Here is an 18,048-nt window from a genome sequence, read left to right as displayed (position 1 = left end):
ATGTAGAGGTGGGAGGTGTTTTTTTTTTAAGTTGCCAGTTAATCATTTGATAGATAAATCCAAATGTTCTTTGTTCTTTCAACTCAAACCATAAATAATTTCAGAGCTGAGAGAGGTAAAGATATAATTCTGCTTTATTTTACTTGAAAGCCTTTGAAAGCCGAAGGTATTAATGGAAGGTCATTAACCCTAAAATAATGGTGGGAATCCAGCCTGGAATGAACAGCAGATTGTATGTAGTGATTCCTGCACATAAAAAGGAATCCTGTACTCCCCCAGGCATTGTGCTGGATTTTTGGATATTTATTATTTATTAATTCGGTTTATATACCGCCCTATTCCCGAAGGGCTCAGGGCGGTTTACAGGGCAGAATTTAAAAACAATACAATATAAAATTAAAATAAAATTAAATTTAAGTATAGCCCCAAAAAGTCAAAATCACAATTTAAAATCATTAAAACCCCTCAATCCAGGCCAGATAGCTCAAAGAGCCAGGTTTTTAGGTCCCGGCGAAAGGAACGAAGGTCGGGGACAGTCCGAAGTGGATATCATTTTCACTTCTCTGCAAAGCGCCTACCGTTCAAAAGGTCACGTTTTAGGCAAAGTGATGAAATCCCAGATTTTTGTGGGGTTTTATCATTTCCCTGTGCTTTGCTGCATGCTACCAAGGCTGAGATGGCAGGACATTAAAATGAAGATTGATGCTCTGCCGATGGATGCCCTTCAAGGATGATAGGAAGAACACTCGAGATGCTGTCTTGTCGCCTGAAATGACCATAGACGTAGACGTCAACGGGGTGGTGAGGACAGCACTTTACAAGCTGTCCAAGGTTTGAGTGTGCCGCAGCACTCCTGCAATAGCTCATCCGCTCACAAAGATGGACTTCGATACTTCGACAGCTCATTTTTGAATGCAGCTGAATCCAAGCCCCAAGTTTACATTTGGCCTTTGGTGGAAGGTTATTTCAGCTTTCCTGAAATAATGAGGAAGGCACGCCCAGGCAGAGAAACGCTGACTCTGTGGATGAGAAGATAGTTACAAGGCATTTTAAGGGCCTGTCCTCGGGCTGGACGAGAGGCCTTCCAGCGGTCCCTGAGGCAAGGCAGATTAAAAACGGGGGCCGTGTTGAGGAGTTTGCTTATGGTAACTGGCAATAAATACTTCACATTACTACTGGAGGCGCACAACCAGCGTTGTGTGCCACAATGCATATATGCGTGAGCTGCAGCATAGCAGCGTTTGTGCATTCTTGATGCAGGTGTTTATTATACCTTGCTGGGCTTTGAACTGGATGGGACAGGTGAGGAGGTGGCTGTCTTCGGGTGGCGAGAAAAGCTTTGCACAGCGGCAGCAAAATAATAATAATAATAATAATAATAATAATAATAATAATAATTATAATATAATATAATAATATAATATAATAATAATATAATAATAATAATAATATAATAATAATATAATAATAATAATAATAATATAATAATAATAATAATAATAATAATAATAATAATAATAATAATAATAATAATATAATCCAGATTGGGGAATCGTTAGGAAAAACGACACAATTTAGAAAGAAAACACACACAGCTGGGGAAATGTCACGTCAAAAAACCCCCACAAAAAAACTAGGAGACGTGGTGGAGAGACGCGTAGGAGGAAGCACAGTTATCCACAAATGCTAAAATGAAAATTTGTTCCTCTCTCTTAAAGATAGCGCTTGGAAAAGAAAGCCAACAAACATTGGGTAGGATAAAACAAGACAGGAGACTGCTCAAGATATAACAACAGGGAGGTCTCCCTAAGCCTATGTTGCTAAGATTTTCCTTGGGCAAAGAATGCGGTACTTCTGCGTAGACAAAAAATAATAAAATAAACTGGCCTGTGGCCCAAGCAGGGTTATAAAACCCCTTTAAATCCACACATGGTGCGGTGGCTTTTCCTTTGTGAATGGAATTGCTAGCATGATCGCCGTTGCATTGCAGAGGCTAAAAATACCCCTTGTTCAGCATTCTCTCCCCGGATTTCCCCTATTTTAATTGCTTTGAGGGGATGAAGGGCGGGATATAAATGGAAATAAAATAAAATGTTCAGCAGCAGATCAGAGAAATATTCAGAGACCTTATCCTTTGATGTCCTGTCAGCCTCAGATCTGGTAGACGAGAGAAGCGAACAATATTTTTTTTATTTCTAAAGCAAAGCTACTAAGCTTGTAAGCCGCCCTGAGTCTTCGGAGAAGGGCGGGATATAAATGGAATTAAAATAAAATAAAAATAAAAATAAATAAAAAGCCTCTTAAAAGACGTGACAGATTTCAAACGGCTTCTCTCTTCCTAAAATCTCAAAGCCGTGGCTGTTTTCCTGGCCTCTCCAGCCTGCAGGGCTCCAACTCCCATCAGCCACTGCCAGCCTGGGTGGGGGTGGGTTACCATGCCGCCCCACACGGTGGGACGAGAATTGGAAGCCCAGCACAGTTGGTCGTTTTCAAGTCCACGGAGACCAAAAATAAGCCTTTGAATCCAGCTTGGACATGTCTGCCTGTCTCTCGACCTTATCAGCAGAATGCAGTTGCCTTGGGCGGGGCTGGTCTGTGTCCTGCACAACAGAAAATGTGTGGAATGCGATGATGTGTGTGTGTGTGTGTGTTTGAGTCGGAGAGCAAAGTCTGTTCTTCCCTATCACGCCCAGAGAGTGTGTGTGGGGGGGGGGAGAGAAAAAAAAATGGCCTCCATTTTGGGGTGGGGTAGAGGACAAAAGTTGGTTGCTTTCCAGCGGTGGGCCGGGCCGCGCGCCACTGCACCAGGCAACCGGCTGATAAACGGCTCCTTCAGGGGAAGGCCGAGGCTGCGGCTTCTGCCGTTGCAAAGGCTGATGTGAAATGCAGGCTGCATCGCTCTGCAGCACCGCCACCGCCGCGGCTGCGCTTGCGACTCTCCAGCATTGCCAGGACGGAGCTCTGCTGATGTCAGCCGGTTGCCTGCGTGGAGTTGCTTTTTTTTTCTTCCCCCTGTGTGTATTGTTCCTGTGGCAAAAAAAACAGCACATTATTATTCCGACATTAAAGCACTTCACTTCCAATTGACTTAGGCTTACAAAGGGAGCCTTTTTGTCCTCTCCCCTCCACACAGACACACACACACATTCTAGCTGAAGGGCAAGTAAAATTGTGTGACGTGAATAGCAAGAGGCACGCTTGTTGAGCTTTGCAGCTCCTGGTGTAAAGCTAAAAGCAGGCACGGGCAGGGATCGGGGCTTCTAGACCAGGGGTCCCCAACCCCCAGGTCCGTGGACCGGCCGCGGTATGCCAGCAACCAGTCTGCAGAAACAAGCAAAGCCCCATCCGCGAGATGCAGGCAGCACACGTAGGATCCGTGAGCAGAGGGGCTTTTGCCCAGGTTCGCCTGGTGCGCCAGTTGTGACCCTATCTGGACCGAGATGCCCTACGCACAGTCACCCATGCACTCGTGACCTCCCGGTTAGACTACTGCTACTACTATATGGGGCTGCCCTTGAGGACCACTCGGAGGCTTCAGCTGGTGCAGAATGCTGCTGCATGAGTTGTGATGGGGGTTTCCCGATACTCCCATGTAACACCTCTACTCCGCGAGCTGCATTGGCTTCCGGTTGCCCTCCGGGTAAGATTCAAGGTGCTGGTGATGACCTATAAAGCCCTAAATGGCTTGGGTCCGGGATATTTGAGGGAACACCTGCTGCCGGCATCAAGTTCCCTTCGTCCTGTGTGCTCCCACAGGGAGGGCCTTCTCAGGGTGCCGGCGGATAACACCCAGGGGCAGGGCCTTCTCTGTGGGTGCACCTGCCCTTTGGAACCAGCTGCCCGTGGAGCTTAGGACTGCCCCCAACCTTCGGTCATTCCGCTGGGACCTGAAGACCTGGCTCTTTGAGCTTTCCGGCCCAGGCTGAGAGTTTTAATTGGGGTATTTTATATTTTTCAGGGATCAAATTTAATTATTTTTCACTGTTTTTAACTTTTGTATTATATTGTCATTTTTAAATACTTTGTAAACCGCCCTGAGTCCTACGGGAAAAGGGCGGTATATAAATTCAATAAACTTAAAACCACGCAACCTCCGGTCCGCGGAAAAATTTTTCTCCACGGAACCGGTCCCTGGTGCCCAAAAGGTTGGGGGCCTTTGTCCTAGACAACACTAGGCTTGCAGCAGGTGGGGATCCAACCTACAGGTGGTCCTCAACTTAAAACATTTCGTTTAGTAACCGAAGTTACAACGGCACTAAAAAAACCCAGTTCTTATGGCCATTTATCACACACATGACTGCTGCAGCATCTCCATGGTCAGGAGAGATCAAAATTCAGATGCTTCATATTTACGACGGTCGCGGCATCCCAGGGGAGGTCACGCGATCCCCTTTTGCGACCTTCTGACAAGCCATCTAAAGGGGGGGAGCCAGATTCACTTTACAAGAGCGTTACTAATTTAACAACCGAAGTGATTCACTTAACCAGAGAGGTTGTAAAACGGGACAGAATTCACTCAACAAACATCTCATTTAGCAACAGGGGCTCACTTCTGGTCCTTAAGCCGAGGACCGCCTGCACATATCCCCTCCTGTTCATTGATGCCGTTTGACTTTCAGAGGATGGATCCCACGGGCGTAAAAGTGCTGGAAACGGCGGAGGACATACAGGAGAGACGTCAGCAAGTTTTGGACCGCTATCACCGCTTTAAGGAGCTCTCTACTTTGAGGCGCCAGAAGCTTGAAGATTCCTACCGGTTCCAGTTTTTCCAGCGGGACGCGGACGAGCTGGAGAAATGGATCCAGGAGAAGCTGCAGATCGCCTCAGATGAAAACTACAAAGACCCTTCGAACCTGCAGGTAAAGAAAGGGTCCTTTTTTCGGGTGCCGCCACCGGGCGGGCGAGGCATCCGAGAGTCGGGCATAAGGATGACTGACCCTTGTGTTATATTTCTCCAGGGGAAACTGCAAAAGCACCAAGCCTTTGAAGCTGAAGTGCAGGCTAACTCCGGAGCCATCGTCAAGCTGGATGAGACAGGGAACCAAATGATCAGCGAGGGGCATTTTGCAGTGGAGGTCATCAGGGTGAGTCTCGATGTCCAGATGTCTCCGGCATCATCTTTCGGATCCGAATTGCGGAGGCTTGGATCTACCTGGCTGAGCCAGGCTTGAAGTAGCCGATGACTAATTGAAAAACCCAACTTGTCAGTTGACCCTGTCTTAACCTGCTGCTTTGAGGGAAGATGTTTTATGCCGAGATTTCCTTGGCAAGAGTCTCTCCTTTCTAGCTGGGGTGGTTAAGGAGAAGGCCCTGGGCTTGCTTTAGTGGGAGGACAGCCCGCGCTCCAAAGAGGGCTCAGTCACAAGCTGCCTTTCCAGCAAAGTCCGATTTCCCCCAAATTACGAACGGGAGGCTGGCTGTGGGGACAATTCTCGTCCTGTGGTCGACGCCGCGAACATCTGTCTGCCATGCTAATTTGTCTGTTCAGTCTTTCACCCCCTACAGGACTGCCCAGCGCCCAATAGTAACCACCACCCAAGTTGGGGCCCACGTACGAGTAGGTGGCTGGCTGTGTGGGTGGTGTGTTGTGATTTTCTCTTTCTTTCTTTCTTTCTTTCTTTCTTTCTTTCTTTCTTTCTTTCTTTCTTTCTATCTTTCTATCTTTTTATCTTTCTATCTTTTTCTTTTTGAAGCCCTGTTGTTCTTTGAATGCCTCTGTGTTTCCTTTCCCTGTGAATTCGGCTGTGCCTCTCTCGTTTCCCTTCAGTTGGAGTAGGGGTTGCCAACCGGGGATGCGAAAACTTGATGGTGGTTGGGTTTGTTCCCCCCCCCATAAATTATAGTGTATACCACAGGTCTGCAACCCACGGCTCCGGAGCCGCATGCGGCTCTTTCAGCTGTCTCCTGCGGCTCCCAGTCCTCTGCCATGTGCAGTCCAAAAAAAAAAAGTGGGACTAAAAAAGTTCAATCAATTCAGATATGCAGGGAAGGTGCATATCTCGCCTTGGCTCCACTCTTCAGCCAAACCCTGTTCTGCGCATGCGCGCATGTACGCGCATGCGCACACATTTTTTGCGGCTCCCAGTTTTTCCTTTTGTGGGGGAACCGGTTCCGAGTGGCTCTTTCACTGTTTCAGGTTGCTGACCCCTAGTGTATACGATCGTTCCTTGCCGTTATTTCGAACTTTTGTAAGGGGTGCGGGAATATATCAGAAGCGTCCTAGGGAAAAGGTTGGGAGCCACTGAGTGGGGGAATTGCTCTGCGTGGCAGAAAAAAGGACATTTCACTTTTCATACAAGCAACAGCCCCGACTGCATCCTGACATTTATTTCTTAACAACATTTCTACCCTCCCTCAGGTCCCATTCCCCCCAAAAAGAGACCCTCTACGATTTAAAAACCCAGAGAATAGAGGAGTGCGGGGGGGAAGGAAATGTAAATTTTAGGTAGAGCGAAATCTCACTGTTCTGAAACAAACTTTTCTTTGATTTCTGCTTTTTTTGCCTAATGATGTCATCAGGCAAGCAGTGTCTTTTTGGGTCGTGTCCCATTTGCACCTGACCCACCTGCGCAATTGGTGTAAATCGAGGCCAGCGATTGCCATCAGGGCTTCATTATGCAAATCAGCACCAGGATGGACTCTTTGATTTAATGGCCCTATTTAGTTCATAAAGGAAATGCCTCCACCCAGTTTGACTGTTAAAATGAGGCTTCAGCTGAATCTCAAAAATCGTAAGCGGCATGCTGCCGATCTGGATTTTCCAAAATGGCTTAAAAACCATGGCAGATCACAAAAATTGGGTGTGTCCTTTTAACACTTGCTTGAATATTAGCCAGATTAGGGGGGATCACCACCCCCCACCTCCCCCCCCCCCGGTCAAGTAAGAGCCATGTCCTCAAAAGTTCATCATTTTTCGGACTCGATTCTGAGCTATTTGCATTGTGTAATTTTTTTTCTCCCACCCTAAAATACAATGTCAGAATGCGGGCAACTTTCCCAACATGTTCTGGTGGCTGATTTGTTGCCAGCAAGAAACTTTTGTTATTGCGCTGTGTGGATTGTTCAAAAGGATATTTAGACAACACACACAAACACACACACACACACACACACACAAGCTCAAGCATCAGCTCGCTTGGAGGTTTTTCAGGAAGAGATTGGGCAATCATTTGTCTGAAACAGTGTAAGGTCTCCTGCCTGAGCAGGGGGTTGGACTAGCAGACCTCTTAAGGTCCCTTCCAACTCTGTTATATTCTGCTTTGTGTTTCCCCTTTGAGCAACTTGCTGCGGCAGCTTACAAAAGTATATAGCTATACTTTCAGCAGGCCCGCCTGTGTCCTAGAGAAACCTCTGTAATCTGGCTTTTATTTGATGTTTCCAGAACAAGGATTGCTGCCAAATACAAGGGGTGATGCCTTGTTTGTGCGAGTGTTTGCTTGATAGTGTTTTTCCCTGTCCCCCCCTCCCCCCTCTCTTTTCACCTTCCATTCGAGCCTGTTGACTTTTCCAATATTCTGGTTCCCTGGTTAAAATCCTGAATTCAGGCCGCAGAGCCGCCTCGTGGCATTAGGTGGCGCAGCGGATAGAATGCAGCATTGCAAGCTCATTTTGCCGGCTGCCAGCAGTTCGATCCTGACCGGCTCAAGGTTGACTCGGCCTCCCATCCTTCTGAGGTCGGCCAAATGAGGACCCAGATTGTTGGGGGCCAATAGGCTGGCTCTGTAAACCTCTTAGAGAGGGGTGTGAAGCTCCGTGAAGCGGTACATAAATCTAAGTGCTGTCGCTAGTGTTATTTTGCTTATGGGGAACCTGTATAACTCAGCCGGAAGTAAAATATAAGTAAAGGTAAAGGTTCCCCTGCACATGCGTGCTAGTCGTTTCCGACTAGGGGCCGGTGCTCATCTCCGTTTCAAAGCTGAAGAGCCAACGCTTGTCTGAGGACGTCTCCGTGGTCATGTGGTCAGCATGACTAGACGCCAAAGGCGCACGGAACGCTGTTACATTCCCACCGGAGTGGTCCCTATTTTTCTACTTGCATTTTTACGTGCTTTCAAACTGCTAGGTTGGCAGAAGTTGGGACGAGTAACAGGCGCTCACTCTGCTACGCGGCACTCCGGATTCTATCCGCCAAACTGCCGATCTTCTGATCGACAAGCTCACTGTCCCTCCCTTAAAATATACACATACACATACACGTACACATATATGTATGTGTGTGTGTATATGTATATGTATGTATATATATTTGAGTAAATTTTTTCGATTGCTAACAGAATTAAAGGGAGGCTGATATAGCCATTTCAAACTTATTTGTTCTCATCAGTCAGCCACACCCTTCTGAGATTCGAACCTGGGCTGATTGCACATGCAGTTGTTTTAACCTCTAGGCCACAGGCTCTTTCTCACTTTGTCAGCTGCATCGGGGAGGGAAGAGACCAGGGGAGATATGCCTTGAGTATTTTGAACACCTTGTGGGCCCAAATATATACTTCCTGCAGATCAGAGCACCTTTTTTTCTTCCTTCTTCTTCTTCTTCTTCTTTTTTTTTTTTTGGTCTAAGCTGAGTAATCATCACCGCGGTTATTCTTATTTCCCAGAGCCGGCTGCAGGAGCTTCACCGGCTGTGGGAGCTGCTTCTGGAGAAGATGCGAGAGAAAGGGGCCCGGCTGTTTCATGCTCAGAAGCTGGTGCAGTTTCTGCGAGAAATCAGCGATGTGCTGGATTGGATCAATGACAAGGTCTCTGCATCGAGGGCCCTTCCCACTAGGGAGAGTGGGGAGACTTGAGTTTTAGCTACTGTAGGTTGTTTGCAGGGGCCACCTCACAACAGCCCCCTACAGATAGTCCATGACTCACAGCGGTTCGTTTAGTGGCCGTTCAAAGTTACGACGGCACTGGAAAAACGGGAGCGTTTTTCACACACGATGACCATTGCACCAGGGTCACCTGTTCCAAATTCAGACGTTTGGCAACCGATTCGTGACAGTTGCAGAGTCCCGGGATCGCCCAATCGCTTTTTGCAACCTCCTGACCGGCGAAGTCAGCGGGGAATCCAGATTCTCTTAACAACCCTATTGCTGACTTAGCAGCGGCAGTGGCTGACTTAGTGACTGTGGCAATCCAATGAGGCAAAACTCACTGAACAAATGTCTCTCTTAGCGACAGAGATGTTGGGCTCGATTGTGGCCATAAGCCAAGGGCGACCTGTATTTCATTGTGGAAGCAGAATTGTGTTTTTAAAGAAGCGTTTGGAAATCTGCTGGCCTGCGTTTAAAATTGGGATTGGGAAGGAGCCAGGAAAGTGATTAATGAAGGTGGAACATTTCCTTGGTGTTCTGGCTGCACATCGGGCTAGCTTACTATCTAGAACAGGGCTCTTCAAACGTGGCCCTTTGATGACTTGTGGGCTTCAACTCCCAGAATTCCTCAGCCAGCATGGTTGGCTGAGGAATTCTGGGAGTTGAAGCCCACAAGTCCTAAAAGGGCCACGTTTGAAGACCCCCCTAATACAGACTTTAAGAGGAGTGGACTTCAACTCCCAGAATTCCTCAGCCAGCGTGCCTGGCTGAGGAATTCTGGGAGTTGAAGCCCACAAGTCCTAAAAGGGCCAAGTTTGAAGACCCCCCCCCCCGATACAGACTTTAAGAGGAGTGGACTTCAAGTCCCAGAATTCCTCAGCCAGCGTGCCTGGCTGAGGAATTCTGGGAGTTGAAGCCCACAAGTCCTAAAAGGGCCATGTTTGAAGACAACCCCCCCCCCCCGATACAGACTTTAAGAGGAGTGGACTTCAACGCCCAGAATTCCTCACCCAGGCACGCATGCCTGGCTAAGGAATTCTGGGAGTTGAAGCCCACAAGTCATAAAACGGCCAAGTTTGAAGACCCCCCTGATACAGACTTTAAGAGGAGTGGACTTCAATGCCCAGAATTCCTCAGCCAGGCACGCATGCCTGGCTGAGGAATTCTGGGAGTTGAAGTCCACAACTCCTAAAAGGGCCACGTTTGAAGAGCCCTGATCTAGAATCGACGTTCCAAAATTGAATTCAAGATTCCCTCCTCCGAATGCAGCTCTCTTGCAGAAGGGTTAACTCTCTCAGACCCTTTAAAAGCTCACCCAGCTTCAGAACAGGGCTGCCATCCTGGCTTCTGTTCCTCTCCTAGCCTGCTGACCAAGCTTTTGTGGTTTATCGTTTCTAGGAGGCCATTGTAACCTCGGAGGAGTTGGGCCAGGACCTTGAGCACGTGGAGGTGCTGCAGAAGAAATTTGAAGAGTTCCAGACCGACCTGGCAGCCCACGAGGAGAGAGTGAACGAAGTGAACCAGTTTGCCAGCAAGTTGATCCAGGTCAGAGCCTGGAGTCAATTGTGGGAGCCCCTTGGCGTGGGCTGCGTCGATCCTGTGGCCCTTGCGGTTTGCGAAATATTTCTGGTGCACCTGCAGCCGTGCAGAGGGTGTTTATTCCACTTGGGGCTGGGTGTTTGGCCCAGTAAGCATGCCCTACCCTGCCCTGCCCACGTCTTGAGTCAACATTTTCCATCCATTCTGCTTTCCATCAATCCTATGGAACGAGGAGCTCCTTAGCTGGGGTTTGTTTGTTTTTTTGCCGTGGCTCCAGAGACTTCTGAAGCATTTCATTGGATCGTGACCCTTTTTTCTGTGTCCTTTAGGACTGTCCTTCTCAAAATAAAATAAAATAAAATTAATAATAATAATAATAATAAAAATTAGTGTTTCCTGACCTCTGAAAGGGATTTTATTTTATTTATTTATTTATTTATTCAATTTATATACCACCCTTCTCCCGTAGGACTCAGGGCGGTTCACAAGGTTTTTTTTAAAAAAAACTACAACAATTACAAAACTTAAAATCAATTAAAAAGATTATATAGACCTTGCAATAAAACCCCAGTTAAAATACAGTTAAAATCCCAATTAATATGCTCAGACCAGGCCGGAGAGCTCAAAGAGCCAGGTCTTCAGGTCCCGGCGGAATGAGCGGAGGTCAGGGGCAGTCCTAAGCTCTACAGGCAGCTGGTTCCAAAAGGGCCGGCGCACCCACAGAGAAGGCCCTCCCCCCCTGGGTATTGTCCGCCGGCAATCTTTTACCGGCGGTACCCTGAGAAGACCCTCCCTGTGGGAGCGCACAGGACGAAGGGAGCTTGATGCCGGCAGCAGGTGTTTAAGACAACCTCCCCCAACGTGGCACGGGCTAGGCTACTATTCTCCCGCGAGTCAAGGATTTAAGGGATCTGAATCCAGGCAGGTGGAGAACCCAAACTGGCGGAAAAAAAATGGTTCCAGAGCTGATAACAACTCTGCGACCAAGTCCGAAACATTTCCAGGACATGGGAGATGCGAGAAATTCTGGGATAATCCCATTAAAACAACAACAAGATCCTTGGTGGAGCAGTGGGCTAATGCCTCCTTAAGTAACACCAGCTGCCTGCAATTAGTGCAGGTTCGAGTCCCACCAGGCTCAAGGTTGACTCAGCCTTCCATCCTTCCGAGGTAGGTAAAATGAGGACCCAGATTGTTGGGGGTCAATAAGCTGACTTTGTAATAATGCTGCTTGGGTGGGTGGGTGTGAAAGCCCTAATAAGCAGGCATAGACATAGAATGAAGGCTACTGCTAAGCTTGTAAGCTACCCTGAGTCTTCGGAGAAGGGCGGGATATAAATGGAATTAAAATAAATAAATAAAATAAACAACAAAAACCCACACCCCTTTGTAGAACGATTTGAGGTTGGGTGCAAAATCATCAAAGCATCGCCCAAAATATCTCTCCAATTTTTCCCACCACCCCCCCTCTAGGAACAGCATCCAGAAGAGGAGCTGATTAAATCGAAACAGGATGAGGTCAACACAAGCTGGCAGCGGCTGAAAGGACTGGCTCTTCAGAGGCAGGGGAAGCTCTTCGGAGCTGCCGAGGTGCAGCGTTTCAACAGGTGATCAGCTTGACCAGTTGGGTCAACCCGCTTAAGAATGACCATCTACCTGAGTGTTTACAGGACGGTAGTAGCCAGAGATGTGTTTGTCTCATAAAGTCCTTTTCTTGGGATATAAATAAAGCCACAGAAGGACGAGTAACTTTTGTCGCTTGCAACCTTCCCTGTCTGGAGAGTCTCAGTCAATCCAGGCATGGTTGTCCCCAAAGTCCTTTTTTTTCCCCCAGGAGGGCACATGTAAACCTCCAGATGGCCCCAAGGGCTTGCTAAAAGAATGCAAAGGACCAGCGGTCTGCCAGGGATATAAAATCCTTCCACTCCCCATCCATCCATCCAGAGCTGAAGAAGCTCCTCGGATGGGAAGCGAAACGGCCTTCAAAGAAAAACAAGAAAGTCCTGAAAAAAGCATCTTTGCAGCCTTCCCTCGAAAAGCGCGGGGGAAAGGCATACATTGATGCCTGCCTGTATTTACAGGGATGTGGACGAAACGATAAGCTGGATTAAGGAGAAAGAGCAGCTGATGGCTTCGGATGATTTCGGAAGAGACCTTGCAAGCGTGCAAGCTTTGCAACGCAAACATGAAGGCTTGGAGAGGGATCTGGCTGCTTTGGAAGACAAGGTGGGTGCCGCTGGCCTGAGCAGATCCCTTTTTTTTAAAGCCTTGTGGGGGGTTTTTTTTGTTTTTTTTTTCAATCACCTGAAAGAATCCCACCGAAGGAATTGCAAGGATTTGTGTCCATATTGAACAAAGAGCTCTTTGAATCAATTAAACCAGTTCTTGCCAATGCCCTTTTTGCAGTTGTCAAAATCCAGTTGAGTTCGATTGTTTTTCTTTTTGAGCAAAATCTCCAAACGTCTGTCGTACTCCTAATCGCATTTGCTCGCTTAGAGCTTAATTAATTTCCGGCATGTACGTAAAGAATAGGCGTGCATTTTTTTAAAAGAGTTTGACACAATGTGCTTATTAGGCATTTCTTGTTGGCAACCTTATTTGGTGCTTCTTTGTTTTCCCCCAGCTTCTGTTGCTCTGGTGTTAATCTACGTTTCTCCGCTGTGTTCAGGTGAAGGCTCTGTGTGCAGAGACGGACCGGCTGCAGGAGTCCCACCCTCCCAACGCCTCTCAGATCCACGTGAAGCGAGAGGAACTGATTGCAAACTGGGAGCAGATTCGCACGCGGGCAGCTGAGAGGCATGCACGCCTGAATGACTCCTACAGGTAAGATGCTGCAGTGCTCATAAACAGAGATTCACCTCTTCTCCTACTCCAAGCAAGGAAACGTGACAAGGGATGAAGCTTGCCGTGGAATAGAAGACGAGAGAGAGGGAGAAAGTTTTCAGTTGTGGCAGAGATCAGCACGGAAACAACCCAGAAACTTGAACACAATCCAGATGAAGCCTGGATTAATGTTTCAATAATAATTGATAATAATAATAATAATAATATACATCAAGAAATTGCAGCTTCCTGCAATAACTCCAGCAAAGCTACAAAAAACTGCGCTACTCGGAACATCTTACATTTTAAGGAGATACCTGGTTGATACCTAGGATGCTGGCAGCAACCCGTATCAACCATTAGTTCCGGTCAGTTTGAGTGTTCAGTTGACGTTTTGTGAATAAAAGTTTAATAACAATAATAACAATATAGTTGGAAGGGACCTTGGAAGTCATCTAGTCCAACCCCCCTGTTCAGGCAGGAAACCCTTTTCAGACCCCTTTCTATACCCTGAGATATCACTGATGTAATTTTTCCTCTTCGCCCCAAGACTGCAGCGATTCCTGGCTGATTTTCGGGATTTGACAAGCTGGGTGACCGAAATGAAGGCTCTGATTAATGCCGATGAACTTGCCAACGATGTAGCAGGAGCAGAGGCCTTGCTGGATAGGCACCAGGAGCATAAGGTAAGATGCCACCATGCAATCTGGCCTCTTTGACAGCGACAGCAGTAGCACTTATAGACGGCTTCTCAGTGCTTCACAGCCCGCTCTAAGCAGTTTATACAGAGGCAGCCTATTGCCCCCAACAATCTGGGTCCTCATTGTACCCACCTCGGAAGGATGCAAGGCTGAGTCAACCTTGAGCCGGTCTGGATCGAACTTCCGGCAATGGGCAGAATTAACCTGTAATACTTCATTCTAACCACTGCGCCACATGGCTCCTGGTTGAACTGCAGGCCTCCCTCAGCCAGCCTCATTGGCAGCAAGTGCCAGTGGGTTCCCAAGAATCCTTTGCCACCCAGTTGGCTCCTTGGCCCTTAAAACCAGAACCTGGAGTAGGTACAAACTGGCTACCTAAGAGTCCAGTTACTGCGTTTGGCCTTGAGTAGAGTTTACGGATGGCCACTGAAGGCTTCCTTTGGTCCTTTCAGATACATTTTGGCCCCCAGAACTGATTTGTTACTGGGCGCCTCATCCACTCTGCTGAAAGACGCTCCTCCTGTGCGTCTGTGGGTGTGTTTTGTTTCTGACTCTGGCTTGATGGATTTGGGATGTGACCATGTTCTGATCACCTTTGGCTGCAGGGAGAAATTGATGCTCACGAAGACAGCTTTAAATCTGCGGATGACTCCGGCCAGGCCTTGCTTGCTGCTGGACATTATGCCTCCGATGAAGTTAAGGAGAAGGTAACTCACTTTACTGCCAGCAAGAAAGCGAAGAGGAGGAGAGGGGGTGTTTAGACCGTGAGGGTGGGGGGTTCCACATTATTTCTGCCTCTCCTCCCAAGGAGATATTTTGACCGGCTCACCCCCCCCCCACCCTCATAAATTGTAAATTGGCTTTATTACAATCCAATCGCTGCTTTGCCAAGGAAATCAGCAGCACTAAGCAAATGGGGGGGCCTTCCCAATCAACCCCATTCTCAAATAACGTGAACTCCTGCTCCTGACGCCAAGACGGTTTCTCCTTTTTTCTCTCAGCTGACCGTCCTCTCCGAGGAAAGGACAGCTCTGCTGGAACTCTGGGAGCTTCGTCGGCAGCAGTACGAGCAGTGCATGGACCTGCAGCTTTTCTACCGGGACACCGAGCAGGTGGACAATTGGATGAGCAAACAAGAGGTGAGCACTGTGGGGGATTCCCCTAAACGTCGCTTGGCCCGGTCTGCTAGTTTTTGCAGGAAGACCTTGACATGACAAAGCAGGCCTCTTGAGCAGAGTGTGTATGTGTGTGTGTGTGTGTGTAACCTGCAACGTCGTGTGACGTGTCGCGACATATCGCGACTTCCCCCATTTCCGGCAATGGGTGGGTGCGTTTTCGGTGTTATGCATCCGGCACGTGGGCCGGCAGTTTGACCCCTGCTCTAGAAAGTCCCTTTATTGTTCTAGGTAAATGTTCTGACAAATGGCCTCCAACCACCGATAAGGCTCCACCCCGCTCTAATCTGAAGGCAGCCCCCCTCAGCCCCCCAAACAACAGCCCGTATATAACAAAGAAAGTCCACAGAGTAGGAGCACACTCACAGGGCAAGGTCCCGGGTCCCCAATCCACGAGGCAAGCTGTAGCCCGTAAGGCAAAATCAAGGCAAAAGGCAGTCTTCAAGGGGAGGCAAGGTAAAACAGTCTTCAAGGGAAGGGAAGGCAAAAGCAGTCTTCAAGGGAAGGCAAGGCAAAAGCAGTCTTCAAGGGAAGGGAAGGCAAAAGCAGTCTTCAAGGGAAGGCAAGGCAAAAGCAGTCTTCAAGGGGAGGCAAGGCAAAAGGCAGTCTTCAAGGGGAGGCAAGGCAAAAGGCAGTCTTCAAGGGGAGGCAAGGCAAAAGGCAGTCTTCAAGGGGAGGCAAGGTAAAAGCAGTCTTCAAGGGGAGGCAAGGTAAAAGCAGTCTTCAAGGGGAGGCAAGGCAAAAGGCAGCCTTCAAGGGGAGGCAAGGCAAAAGGCAGCCTTCAAGGGGAGGCAAGGCAAAAGGCAGTCTTCAAGGGAAGGGAAGGCAGCCAATACTCCCCTGGTGTCTGTGAGAATAGGGAGCTCTCCGTCCTGTCAGCCACTTCACCCATCGCCTCAGGGGCCTGGGACAGCACTGTCCTCTTCAAACATGCCGGGGGAGACATGCCATCCCCCTTGGATGTTCCCAGTTCCAATTCCTCTCCGAACCGGCCTTCGATGGAGCCACGACAGACCTCCACGGCAACCTTCAGTGACTCGCCAGACTTTATCATCAGATCGTGTTTTCTTCCTGCTTCTTTCTCAAAAGTCTGGTGGCTCTGATGACCATCTCCAGATTTGGCCCTGTCCCACCAGGATATTCTGCCTTTCTGCACGGACGGCCTTCCTTTGTGTGTGTGTGTGTGTGGTCTTCCTCCGCGGCCCGTCTGCTTTGCCAAATCTGGCCCTTTCTGATGTCGTTTTGCCTTTCTGTCTTTCTTTCCAAGGCCTTCTTGCTCAACGAAGATCTCGGGGACTCTCTGGACACTGTGGAGGCCTTGCTGAAGAAGCACGAGGATTTTGAGAAGTCGCTTAGCGCCCAAGAGGAGAAGATCACGGTGAGCTATTGGGGGGATTTACTTATTTCCCTGGAGTGATAAGCAAAAACCTGGTCCTTAAAAAAACACTTAGCAATAGTGTCTCTCTCCCTTCCCCCCCTCCCCCATATGCTGGGGTTACAGACACATATTTGAGAACTTATCCAATTTAAATTCTCCAGAGTGGAAGATTATACCATCAGACTTACTGTTTTAAGCCTTCGCTAACTGAGCTAAGCTATCCCTGGTTACCTGGCCCAGTTTTTCATGAGTTAACCCCATTACAAGATAGCCTCTATAATTGAATTCGAGGTCATTTTAACCAATGAAATTATCAGAGCCTCGTGCTTGGCAGTTCTGAAAGATAACCTTGGCTGTTTCTCAAACGGGAGACACCTGACTAGGTATTTAAAGTGTGGACTTATAACCCACTTTGGTTTTGTACCCTGTTCTGTACCAGCCTACTACCGGCCCTGCAGAAAAGGTAGGGACAACCCCTTTTACAAAACGGCAAGAGGCTGGAACTAAGCCTGCCAAATTTATTAACATAAAACAGAGCAAACAGAGCAAACACGAACCATGAAAACAGGAGCGATTCGAACGGTTGCCTTCAGCAAACCAGCCCTCCCACGCGTTCCCCTTTTATACAGTTCAGGGCGTGGCTTCTCTCTGCCTCCTTCCGAGGTGCCCCATTGCCTTCCTCTGTTTACTCCTGATTGCCTCCTGCGTCGGGCGTCCTTGAACAGGGCCAGCTGTGGGTCATCTTCATCCACGCTGTCAGGATCACACAGCTGGGTCTGCGTCGTAACCAGATGGGAGGGGCCTGGCTGAGGGCTCTCATCAGCAAGCTCTCCAACACCCCCCTCCTCCTCCTCCTCTGAGTCGTCCGACCCAACTGCCGAACCCACAGGCTGACCCTGAATCACAGCATACCCCTTCAAGGCAGCGGTAGATAAGACCTTCCTTTTATTTTCCCACCACCACCACAGCCCTTTGAGGTGGGCTGGGCTGAAAGAAATGCCTTTGACTGGGGTCTGAGGAAGAGGGATGAGTAGTACCGGTTGGAAAACGGGGAAAGGTTATCAGACAGCTGGGCGCTGTACTTCCCCTTACAGCCCGCAGGATAAACTCTGCAGCTTTGTTCGAATTGGTTTCGGACCACGATTTGGGGTACGGATTCTCATCCCTCTTCAGAGCATCCCTTTGGTGGTAAATCAGAATTTCTGCCTGTCTCCACCCGGCTCAAGGCAGGATGTCTACCTCGCCTCGTTTTTTTTTTTTGAACGGTGTCCGTCCTGGGCGTTACATTTCGCCACCTCTTTAATGCCGACGAGAGGTTTATTTCTTCCTGCCGAGTTTCAGATCAGTAAAGCCCTTCAAAAGGCTTAACAATCAATCTCCTGTTTTCCTGAGTAAATAAATAAATACCGTTTGGTTTTATAGGCGCTGGATGAGTTTGCAACAAAACTGATTCAGAATAACCATTATGCCAAGGAAGACGTGGCCACCCGCAGAGACGCCGTAAGTTTCAAATGCAGCCTCATATCTTGCTTGGGCTTCTCTGTTTGGTCTCTTTGTGTGTGTATGTGTGTGTGTGTTGGGGGTAGCTGGCTGCAATTGAAACAAAACAGACTCGTGGGTTCAGGCTTGCGTGT

The 18,048-nt window shown here is 48.3% G+C and overlaps 2 protein-coding genes across 4 annotated transcripts in view; both read left to right on the top strand.

Moving 5' to 3' along the window:
• SPTAN1 (spectrin alpha, non-erythrocytic 1) overlaps positions 1-18,048 on the top strand; it is a 68,200-nt gene that overhangs the window by 518 nt on the left and 49,634 nt on the right. For 2 of the 3 annotated variants that reach the window (XM_083375012.1, XM_083375011.1), the window contains exons 2-13: positions 4,620-4,859; positions 4,959-5,084; positions 8,598-8,738; positions 10,197-10,343; positions 11,811-11,944; positions 12,419-12,563; positions 13,006-13,160; positions 13,711-13,846; positions 14,467-14,568; positions 14,863-15,000; positions 16,304-16,414; positions 17,837-17,914. In XM_083375012.1, coding sequence (XP_083231138.1) covers positions 4,620-4,859; positions 4,959-5,084; positions 8,598-8,738; positions 10,197-10,343; positions 11,811-11,944; positions 12,419-12,563; positions 13,006-13,160; positions 13,711-13,846; positions 14,467-14,568; positions 14,863-15,000; positions 16,304-16,414; positions 17,837-17,914 — 1,653 coding nt within the window. Of the gene's footprint in view, positions 1-4,619; positions 4,860-4,958; positions 5,085-5,488; positions 5,558-8,597; positions 8,739-10,196; positions 10,344-11,810; positions 11,945-12,418; positions 12,564-13,005; positions 13,161-13,710; positions 13,847-14,466; positions 14,569-14,862; positions 15,001-16,303; positions 16,415-17,836; positions 17,915-18,048 lie in introns of all 3 variants that reach the window. The other variant, XM_083375010.1, reaches the window with a different exon arrangement.
• GLE1 (GLE1 RNA export mediator) overlaps positions 1-18,048 on the top strand; it is a 56,441-nt gene that overhangs the window by 29,322 nt on the left and 9,071 nt on the right. The window lies entirely within an intron of this gene.

This window comes from Vipera ursinii (assembly GCF_947247035.1).
Source record: "Vipera ursinii genome assembly, chromosome: 16".
Classification (NCBI taxonomy): Eukaryota; Metazoa; Chordata; class Lepidosauria; order Squamata; family Viperidae; genus Vipera; species Vipera ursinii.
Note: the sequence above shows the minus strand (reverse complement) of the source record. Positions and strands in the feature narration are given on the sequence as shown.